Source organism: Aspergillus bombycis, assembly GCF_001792695.1.
Source record: "Aspergillus bombycis strain NRRL26010 chromosome Unknown contig00101, whole genome shotgun sequence".
NCBI lineage: Eukaryota > Fungi > Ascomycota > Eurotiomycetes > Eurotiales > Aspergillaceae > Aspergillus > Aspergillus bombycis.
The window spans coordinates 122,652-133,417 of record NW_019170103.1 but is presented as its reverse complement, the minus strand read 5'-3'; the positions used below and the strand labels follow the sequence as shown (position 1 = coordinate 133,417).

Below are 10,766 nucleotides of genomic sequence, written 5' to 3'. Positions count from 1 at the left end.
ATTTTCTATATTAAGATATTTTTTATCTTTCGACTTCTACTAAATAAATTTAAACTTTTTAGAAAAATATTTAATAAAGTAATAAATCCAGTTCTTATTAACTATATAAAATAGTCTATCAGTTATATTTCGCTGCAGTATTTAATTAATACTCTACTTAATTATTTCAGCTGTAGATAGATTATATAGATTATTAAGCTGATAAATCTAATAAATTAGTATCTTTTTTTATAAATTATCAAGTATCTTGATTAAGATAGAATATAAGAAAAGATTTACTCGGCTATAAATATACGCGCGGAGTTATTGATAAGAAATATTAAATTGACGCGCTAGCGCAGAGATATTAGACTTTTTCTGGTCTTGGATAATTGTACAGGTCTGTACAATCTGTATCTCAATATCAGAATAAGAATTAGATATAGTGGTGGTATATAGAAGCTTGAATAGCTTCAAATTTATTGTTTAGGTGGGAATTATCGTTTGGGTGAGGCAGACCAACACGCCGAAGTGCGTGGTGGGTCTGCTGACCTAAGAGACGGCTAGTAGTACCTAGTATAATGACAACACGGCTCTTCCTGATTGGATACTGCTACTAGAACCTCTATGGAGGTAGTAATAAACGGTCGAGTCCAACTACACATGGACCACATTATCGTAGAGACGCTATTCATCCCCTGATCATAGACATGGTAAATGAAATTGTCGAATCTGAGGAATCTTAAATCGCATGTCTTCATGAAGAGGAGCGGCAGGATGCTGAGGCCAACGAAAGTTAGCGTACTACCCAATTAGCTAACTCCAATACCAGCAAAGCCTGACAATTGATATGTGGTTCTTGCATCCACAGTCTCCTGTCACAGATGGCCTGCCTGGTAAGGGCCGTTGTACAACGAGACAGCGATGGCCGAGCTAGTCAAAGGGCGCTAAGATAAGAGTCCCGTTGGACCCTTTTATGTCCTTTCCGGCGCACCCGATGTGAAAGTGCGCAAGGTCGAGCACAGATAGGATTTAACTGTCATCTTATAGTTGCCTTTTCTAATCTCCTAGAATGACTCGTTCTAAACGCTTTTCGCGAAGAGGAAGAATCTCCGAAAGCCTATTAGGGTCACGCATAACGGCAGGAACGTCATCTCTCGTTGTCGCTAGAGTCTGTAAAGCAACTATTAGCCTCCTCGGGTTGATACAGCGCAACCTCTATCTATCCACTCCTTTTTATACGTTAAATTTCGTTGGCGGGAAGGAAATACCTGTCGAACTGTCTCATAGTCTAATTCCTTGGACTGGAACTCTCTGATCACCTCCAAGTTCTCGAAGTCGATATATACCCTTGTATCCCTAAGCCGAAACAGAACATTGTCGAGTCGTAGGAAGAATCTCGATAGTAACAGTAGCCTGGCTGGCATAACGCGAATTTTACAGGATAACATAGTGATGCCGTTATCAGCAAGTTCGTCTTCGTACAATATGACCTCATCAAAAAAGAGTATGGGATCCGGTCGTTTTAATAATTCTAAGGGGATGGATCTTGTCGTTGGTTCAAATGACCGACCATTAGCCTGAACGGTGCCAGTATAGTCTGTGGTGTAGGACCAGTCAAAGGGCTTTACAACCTCCTTGATGCCCTCATGTGTCTTTTCTCTGCGCACTAGTTAATAACCTATCACCAAAGGGACCTTACGCAAAGGATCCTCAGTACCTGCTTCTCTGCCACTCTTTCGAATAAGCGACTTTGAGCATCGATGCGCCAGTTTTGTCCACGCGATCCAAGGCATCATAGGCGTTGAAATTGATTCCCCAGCGGCTTTTCTCATGCTGAATTGTGACAAAGTTATCACCGAAGATCATTTCTGGCGGCGCAATTCCTAGCCTTTTTGTCATGTCTTCAATCGGCTCAGCTTTTAGTATCGGCTGCTTCTCTGTAGTGATCTTGAAGCCTTGCACGGAGATGGTGTTAGGTTTTTGAGTAGCGATGGACACCGCAGCAGGATTCCCCATGGTGAATGCAGGCATGCGAGAGCTCCTAGAACACATATTGAGCAAGTATTGCGAATGAAAAGATAGTAGGAAGTGCCTTGGCTCCAGGGGTTCCTTATCGAACTCACCATTTGCGGAGGATTGATTAGCCCCGCGGTGTCGGAGAAAGAGGTAGTCCGACGCGTTGCCGTGGTGACGTACTAAGGAGTGTAATGTGACAGAAAAGCCGAAGATACCTGATCTGATTCGCTTCAACTTCCTTGTCGACAACAGCAGCACCCTGCAGCCTCAATAATGTCTATGTAAACCACACAACTGCTAGACAGCTGCCCTTTTTTTCCCCCTTCCTATACTTTCCTCATTGCTTTCCTATAGCCTACTCGCCCTTCCCCCTTAGCGAAATTTTAGCCATGACCACCAAGACTTTGGAAAGCCGCTTCGAACATCTATCGGTCAAGGACGAGAATGTATCAAACAACAGCTTTGGCACCTACGCGAAGAATAAAGTAAGTACTGCCACTTCACTGTACAGTGCATGGAGTGTTTTTTTACTTATGTTGGTGATCAGGGCTCTCTGTCAACGGCCGTCTCCCTGTCAGGACTTGGGACCACGGCACCGTTGAACAATAGCGCCAATCGGTCGAATTTGCTCAAGCTGGCTCTGCAGAATACAAACGACAATAAGGTCAATTCGATAAATATTAGTTCATCTCCTACCAAGGGTACACTATCGCATCGCAACGTAGATGAAAACGGTGACCAACGCCAAACATCGCTTTACGACCAACCAGCACCGAAGAAGCTACATCTGGGAATGTTTGAAATAGGAAAACCCTTAGGTAAGGGTAAATTTGGTCGTGTCTATTTAGCCAAGGAACGATCATCCGGCTTTGTGTGCGCTCTTAAGGTCTTGCACAAGTCTGAATTGCAACAGGGTGGGGTGCAAAAGCAGGTCCGAAGGGAGATTGAAATCCAGAGCAACTTACGCCACCCGAATGTTTTAAGACTCTATGGTCACTTCCAAGACAGCAAGCGGATTTTTCTGATTCTTGAATTTGCCGGCCGGGGAGAACTGTATAAACACCTGAGAAAAGAGCATCGATTTCCAGAGTGGAAGGCTGCTCAGTATATTGCCCAGATGGCCGCTGCTTTGAAATATCTGCATAAGAAACATGTCATGCACCGTGACATAAAACCGGAGAATATTCTCGTCGGGATCCATGGTGAAATCAAGATCAGCGATTTTGGATGGAGTGTCCACGCACCCAACAACAGGAGGCAAACAATGTGCGGAACGCTTGATTATCTGCCACCCGAGATGCTCAAGCCAGGCTCGCAGGACAATTACTACAGTGAAAAGGTTGATTTGTGGAGCTTAGGTGTGCTGACTTACGAGTTTTTGGTCGGAGAAGCTCCATTTGAGGATACTCCTGTCATGACACAAAGACGGATTGCACGAGCAGACATGACAGTTCCTTCGTTTGTGAGCCCCGAGGCAAAAGACTTAATCAAAAGAGTATGTTCGAACCTCTGGAAGGCAACTGAATGCCACCTCACATGCTTACTCCTCATAGTTACTTGTTCTTGATCCCGAAAAGCGTATTTCGCTAGATGAGATCCAAAAACACCCTTGGATACTCAAACATTGTCTTAAAGACGACCGAGTTACGAAAAGAAGTTCTGGCTCCTCAAAGGAAGGTAAAGTATGAGGTGTTATCCATGCATTTCAGCGGGGGTTTGGAGTTCTTTAGGTTTATTTGCTTTTATGAAGGAGTCTGGAATATGGTGTTGATTGTTATTTTCGGTCTGGTTGCATCGAACATAATATACATGGAAATTCCGGATAGAGAAATTAAACAACAAGTAGAGTCGTATCAGGTAGGCTAGAGAGCACGTGGTATCATCGGTAAATTTCATCGAACGGCCGAGTGTCTCTGAAGCAACTATCCCAAACTTCGTTTACAACCCTCTCGGCGTGAGCTTCATCCTTGCATGCAGGCCTTGCCCGCACCGACAATATCGCTCTTCTTTTGACACATTCCTGATGTTGTTGTGTGAATCGCCATTGGCCTCGTCGAAAGAACTCCCGCGCCCATCTGCATTCCCCACTAAGTGAGCTGGCCCGTATCTGAACTATAGTCAGCAAAATCTCTGTAGGGGACTCTCAGTAGTTGGTACCTCAGTACACGCTGCATGCCTCAAGTTATCTGCCCAGTTAACTTTAAATCTCAAGTGATCATAAGCATGGACCATTTCGTGAGCCATTGTGTCCTCGAGATGTCCTTGGTCTTTCATCTCATTTGCGCAAAGCAGGATCCCAAAGTCCGGGTCAAAGCCTCCCGCTTTCCTGTTCGTACACCGACGACAGTAGATATTGTGGCTAGATAAGTCGCCTCCGAGTTGTCGAATGTTATCGCTTAGATAACGGATTACAGGGCCTAAAGCGCGAAGATTTTAGCAACTATCCGGTCTTCTAGAAGCCGTTCGAGATGGGATATAGAAAACTCACTCCACTGCAGAAGGTAATCACGCTGGTCCTCGCAACGCTTGCAATCTGCGGCTTCATTTCGAATGTCTCTTGCGACACGAAACTGTTCGACCCCTTCACCTGACATTTTCCCCGTCAAGATTGCAAAGATATTGCGCCATTGTGTCCATGTGTCATCTCCTGGTAGAAACCCAGTACTATGAGTACTTACTGGAGGTTTTGAGGTCGTAGACTGTTGTGATTCTGACATCTTGGAGGAAACAGAACATTGAGCCCAACAATCTCACTACGTCTTAACATGCTGAAGCTCAGCATGCGGAAGAGAGTTTCGCCGATGCTCTCCGCACAAACTGGCGGTAACAATTGGCAGTATATTTTATATCAATCGCATGACTCCGACTCCGGAGTTTGCTTGGCTTTCAGAAGAGAGAGGCGCTTAAAACCTAGAAGCAACGTCTCATTTGAATACAGTGTACGAGAAGCGCTCTTGCATGTTGGACTTTGGCTATATTAGGGGGCCCAATTTACCATGGCCTCTCGACGTCTCACAATCGTTATCAAATTAGGTGCGGGGATCAGTCCGACTTAACAATGCACCTAGTTTTAAAGAATATCAACTCATGATTTTCCAACAGGGACGAGTTCCATAGTAGATGAAAGCACCCATGAGCCGATACTTTCGATTCTCACTCTGATAGTTGAAACCGCAGCCAAACTTCGCCGGGATGGCCACAATGTTGTTCTTGTTTCCTCGGGCGCTGTTGGAGTGGGGTTACGGAGGATGGATGTCGAAGAAAGACCCGAGAGTTTGCCTCGCATTCAGGTACGGACAATTATATGTGCTGTGTTAGTTAAAAAACATTTACTCATATTATTTGCCAGGCACTCGCGGCTGTTGGACAATGTAGACTCATGAGCCTCTGGGATGGTTTATTTTCGCACCTTCGCATACCAGTAGCTCAGATTCTCTTGACTAGGAACGACATAGCAGATGTAAGGCCCAAGTGTTCATAAATAATATGGTAAGCGATGCCTAACTTATATTAAGAGAACGCAATATGTCAACGCCCAAAATACCTTTTCACAGCTTTTTGATATGGGTGTGATCCCTATTGTCAATGAAAACGATACTATAGCTGTTTCGGTAAAGCCTCAGACCAGAATTATGTCAGTGTGATGGAACCTAATCATATGCTTTACCTAGGAAATCAAATTTGGTGATAACGACACACTGTCGGCCATAACAGCTGCAATGGTCAAGGCCGACTACCTTTTTTTGATGACGGATGTTGACTGTCTTTATACTGCTAATCCACGCCACAACCCAAATGCAAGGCCCATCGAAGTTGTCTCAGATATATCCTCGTTGGAGGCTGATGTATCCTCAGCTGGATCGTCCCTTGGGACTGGGGGGATGAGCACTAAAATTGTCGCCGCAAAATTAGGAACTAGTGCTGGCGTAACGACGATTATCACCAAGAGCTCGAAACCCGGAAACGTTCATGAGATTGTAAAATATCTCCAGCAGGTTAAGCAAGAAGAACATGCACCCACAACAATGAATGAAGCAGTCACTGAAGTACCCCCTCTGCATACACGCTTCCTTCCTTCTGATCATCCGGTTCAATCCAGGACATTCTGGCTGCTCCACGGTCTGAAGCCCCATGGAGCCATATTCATTGACTACGGCGCATACAGTGCCCTCCAGAAGAAAGCCAGTCTCCTACCAGCTGGCGTTGTGGGTGTAGATGGTCATTTTGCGCAACAGGAAGCAGTACGTCTGGTTGTAGTACAGAGGCTCTCCCCTGATTCATTGAATGGCGATTTTCTCCACCCCGGCCAGGAGCCCAAAGAGGTTGGGCGTGCACTGGTCAACTACGGCAGCCTCGAAATCGAGCGCATCAAAGGGCACAGGAGTACTCAAATTCAAACTTTGCTTGGATACGCAGATAGTGAATATGTCGCCCTTCGAGAAAATATCTCCTTCTTTCAACAGGATGATCCTCCATGGCGGTAGCCAACCGTTGGTTTAGGTAAATGAAATAACTGCTCTGCCTAGCTTTCATACTACGGCTTCTTGCCCTGCATTTAGTGCCATCAGGGCGATTTTCTATCCTAGGATAACACTATGATACCTAAATATCTTTCAAGGTTTATGCTTACAACAGCGCTGTATATAGATGAGCACCGGGCTTGCATGAGCGTTCCATTTCTCAGATATTATAGATATACCACATTCAGTCAACCCAAACCTAGAAAATCAAATATAAGCCAGACACCGAACGCAGCTGTCTCAACGCCACAGGAAAGGCGACCAATTCCAAATCAATGCAAAATCACAAGAACAGCCAGACAATTGTTAACATACAGTCATGTCCATAATAGCCAGGCCTTGTCATTTTCTTGTACTGCCGATATTCAATCCTTCCACCTTTCCAGAAATCTTTTCATCTTCTTATCATGAGGATGTGGTGCAGGGGATGCCTATACAGCTGGTCAGTTACAATAATGTCGACTTAAAAAATCAAGCCTTGCGATACATACAGTATTCTCAATACTGGAAACGGAGTACGTTAAAGAAGCTGACACTGTAGTCTGAATTGTAGGCGCAGAAAGATATGCGGTAGCGATGTCGTATGCGCTGGTCGGAAATTGCGGAGTTGGCGACCTATCTGTTGGGATTGTTGACCCAGGCTTTTTAGCCATGGGCGCATATCTTGTAGGCCCAGTCTGCAATTGGTATGGAATTGTATAGGCATCAGCTGCTTGCCTTTTCTGCGGTTCATGTTGCCCATGGCCTTTGTTAAGTGAGCCAATGCCATCCTCCAGATTCGACGGGAAAGCGCCGGCCATGTCTGTAAGCGTGAAACGATCGGAGAAATTGATTACATGGGCGTCGGGACCAGATGCAACCATTTTCAGGAAGCTGCAGATAAAAGCCATTGTTAACAGGATGAGCTGGCGAGCTCCGGAGGTGGGCCTTATTCTTACTATGCGTTTGGTTCGTTTCCGCCAACTGCTGGATCAATTTTAAAAGAAACCGAGTTGCCGCGGGCAAAGACACCGTCTTTGATAAGAATAGCCAGGTCCTCCTATACGGCCCCTCGTGGTCAGTGAAAGGTTCACTGGTTTATGGAGACGAGGCTTTAACAACCCACCTGGGATCCCAATGTGTCGCCGCCCGCACAGAGATAAAGGTCATACTGTACAAGTTCGGAGATTCGAGGAGACTCGCCAGAGTCCTTCCAGTGTGCTGTTACTATATCCCCGGCCTTCATTATCGTATCACGCGCTGGCACTGTGAACTCGACATCTGCCAGCGCTGTCGAAAATAGAGGGAGGACCACAGGTAACGAGCGCATGAGTCTCATACTGGATACGGACTCTAATATCTTTCGACTGGGGCGGCTGAGCAACAAGGAACCATCAAAGGAATGGCGAAGGATGGACAGGAAAAATGAGCGAATGAAAGAAACAAAGAAAGCCTGCTCTTGGTTTCGTGTACGACAATTACTACCAGATCACTAACCCTACCGCCATCCCTGCAAACCGGAGGTATGTGAGATTGACGAGGTTGGATTGATGAATTTCAATGCTTGATCGTGGGAGACCACGTAATGTAATGTATGTACATACATATAAACTTCCATATACAGCGTAGTACAGTACAGTACATGTTTACGGAGTATATGATACCATTATTTCATGTATTGTACTATGCCTCGTATAGGTGGTAAAACTGGAATCTAGGCCCCACGCGAATTTTTACTAGTCATTTCCATGTTTTAAAGAAGAATCTACCTACGGAGCACAATTATAATAATACTCCGTATTTATGCTGGACAAACTCCTCTCCAATGGCGGTGGCCTGATGTACGGGATAATGTCTGCAGCAGCCGGTAAATAATTCAACGAGCTTGCTTACCTACTCCGTGTGTAGTAACTAACTAGTTAGTTAGTTAGTTAACTTATTAGCTAACCCCCGGAAAGTGACATTAATTTACTAGTGCGACGACCATTAATCCATCATTCTAGCTTAGCTCTCTACTGTCGGGTTATATCTCGTCGGAAGCACTTCTCAGATCATTCCCATCATCCATCCTATCCGCTGAGATGGGGAGTCATGCAGATTGGAGATCAATCGGCGGCATTGCTACTAGTCTGCTCGATGGAAATCCTATCGCTATTGCCATTACCGCATTTATTGCATTCGGGCTGCCAGTACTGTTACATTTGATTTTCTATCAAGCTGTTGCCTCCCCGTCATCTAGCAACTTCTTACTGCTTGGACCCAGCGGAGCAGGCAAAACTGCTCTCTTGTCCCTGGTAAGCCTATTCAGCATGAAAAACGTATGGGTGGTGAAAACGGATGCTGACACGTTATCCTGTGACTTTGACAGCTTGAAACGAAATCGTCGCTTCTTGCGAAGAAGCAGACTCAGCTAACGCATACTTCCCAGACGTCTATTCTAACCACCGTCAGCCTTCCCGCCTCCGTTCCCACTGCCTCAAATCGCTACCGGTCGGTCAATGACCCATCCTTGAAGGACACATCCAAAAACCCTGTCAAATACCGCGTGAGAGATACCCCTGGCCATGGTAAACTACGGGGACCCCAGGGTATCTCGCAACTTTCTTCCATGTTAGACTCGAAAGACCCGAAATCCAAGTTACGTGGGGTTATATTCACTGTTGACACCGCCGCTCTTTCTGATGTTGAAGTGTTGCGCGATACAGCTTCATATCTGTACGACATACTTCTTATTCTTCAAAAACGGGCGTTGAATAAAGGCAAGTCGTCTCTTAAGGTGGCTTCCGAGATTCCCATTCTTGTGGCTGCCAATAAGCAAGACCTTTTCACCGCTCTGCCACCTGGCTCTGTGCGGGAGAAGTTAGAAGCTGAAATCGACAACATACGCAAGTCCAAGAGCAAGAGCCTCATGGATGCCAGCGTTGATGCTAGCATGGGTGACGGTGATGATGATATTCTGGGTAGCAATGATGCGCAAAATACATTCAGCTTTAAACTCTTGGAGGACGAAGTCGGCGTGAGAGTTGATGTCGTCGGCGGCGCTGTTAAGGGTGACGAGGGGAGTGATCTTGGATCTGGTGTCAGGAAGTGGGAAGAATGGGTTGGCCAGTGTCTGTGACCTAAACTGTACGCCTTAGTTACGACTTTACAAGATGCACTCGATCTGAAATGTGCGAACGGTTTCTATGTTACACAACTAAAGAACACATGAGACTAACACACCTGGATATTAACCCCAGGATGCTGCTATAATGATAAAGAAAAATGAACTTCTTATTAATATGACCTTTATTTATCGACGGTACGGGCTTGGTCTAGTTCTTCGGGGCTTAGAGCCTCTGCTGCTTTGATCTCTATCCAGTCCTGTAAGTAGGAAAAAAAAACCCACAAAGTCAGTAGTGATCTAGCATGGAGGAAGCGCAATAAGAAGCGTTCGTTATGGGAGGAAAGGCCAGGGCTTACCCAAATACCACGAGTGAGTTTCATGTCACTAGCAATGGCAGTTGTCTCGTACGGCTTTGCAATAGGAACGAAGTACTGACCATGAGTGCCGTTAGATATCACCTTCGGGCTCGCGGCCAAATAAATGGCATTTGCAGCACCATCTTCCAAGCTCTGACCAATGATTGAGAATAGGTGCCTAAGCAAGGAACCCAGGGCTTCTCCAACATACTCATCCCAGACACTCCACTGATTGGTAACGATGTTACCTGGGAAAAGGGCATTAACGTAAATCTTGCTACTTGCTGGATCCTCTTCCTGCATCAATCACAAGCTCAGCTCCCTTGCAAAGAGTATGTTCCCTACTTTCGCGCGAGCATAACGCTATATACTGTCGATATATGCTGGCTTAGGACGAGTGGGTGAGGTGAGAAGGTCGAGGTTGAGCTCACGGCATAGTGAGTGCATAGACGAACTAGCTACCTACCACAATTCTCCCATTGCTAGCCCTTGCCTTGAGCGAAAGTACCCTTCATGAGGGGCAGTAGATTGGTTGCCAACACCTGATGGCCAACGCAGTTCGAAGCAAATACCTGTTCAATACCCTGCGGCGATCGTTCATACTTGGTTGATACACCAATGACTTTCGCGGTTCGAACATCAGCAAATAATCTTTTATATACACGTGCATACAGAGAGAGACAAGAGTGAGCTCCGTCAATTGGGAATGTGCTAAAGAAACAGTGAAGTGCAAAATGTACCGGCATTGCATATCATGATATCAAGCCTGTCAGTTCTCTGCTTGAGTTCATTGGCTGCATCCTTGGC

General features: G+C 45.6%; 5 protein-coding genes across 5 annotated transcripts; 2 read left to right on the top strand and 3 right to left on the bottom strand.

The window, feature by feature from the left end:
- Positions 1-1,038: 1,038 nt before the first annotated feature.
- Positions 1,039-1,998, bottom strand: ABOM_010172 (TIP41 family protein; the record flags this gene model as incomplete). The annotated part of the gene is made up of 3 exons (XM_022537300.1): positions 1,039-1,152; positions 1,251-1,641; positions 1,700-1,998. The coding sequence occupies 3 exons, from the start codon at positions 1,996-1,998 to the stop codon at positions 1,039-1,041; spliced, it is 804 nt and encodes a 267-aa protein (XP_022385603.1).
- A 389-nt stretch (positions 1,999-2,387) lies between these two features.
- Positions 2,388-6,482, top strand: ABOM_010171 (glutamate 5-kinase; the record flags this gene model as incomplete). Its single annotated transcript, XM_022537299.1, has 7 exons — positions 2,388-2,483; positions 2,546-3,493; positions 3,552-3,675; positions 5,164-5,288; positions 5,348-5,458; positions 5,514-5,609; positions 5,670-6,482. 7 exons carry the CDS (start codon positions 2,388-2,390, stop codon positions 6,480-6,482), a joined length of 2,313 nt encoding a protein of 770 aa, XP_022385592.1.
- A 401-nt stretch (positions 6,483-6,883) lies between these two features.
- ABOM_010170 (putative beta-1,6-glucan biosynthesis protein (Knh1)) lies at positions 6,884-7,836 on the bottom strand (the record flags this gene model as incomplete). The annotated part of the gene is made up of 4 exons (XM_022537298.1): positions 6,884-6,949; positions 7,010-7,391; positions 7,457-7,557; positions 7,624-7,836. 4 exons carry the CDS (start codon positions 7,834-7,836, stop codon positions 6,884-6,886), a joined length of 762 nt encoding a protein of 253 aa, XP_022385604.1.
- A 742-nt stretch (positions 7,837-8,578) lies between these two features.
- Positions 8,579-9,615, top strand: ABOM_010169 (signal recognition particle receptor subunit beta; the record flags this gene model as incomplete). Its single annotated transcript, XM_022537297.1, has 2 exons — positions 8,579-8,791; positions 8,866-9,615. The coding sequence occupies 2 exons, from the start codon at positions 8,579-8,581 to the stop codon at positions 9,613-9,615; spliced, it is 963 nt and encodes a 320-aa protein (XP_022385582.1).
- Positions 9,616-9,785: 170 nt separating this feature from the next.
- Positions 9,786-10,262, bottom strand: ABOM_010168 (putative short chain dehydrogenase/reductase; the record flags this gene model as incomplete). The annotated part of the gene is made up of 2 exons (XM_022537296.1): positions 9,786-9,860; positions 9,960-10,262. The coding sequence occupies 2 exons, from the start codon at positions 10,260-10,262 to the stop codon at positions 9,786-9,788; spliced, it is 378 nt and encodes a 125-aa protein (XP_022385583.1).
- Between the last annotated feature and the right edge of the window lie 504 nt (positions 10,263-10,766).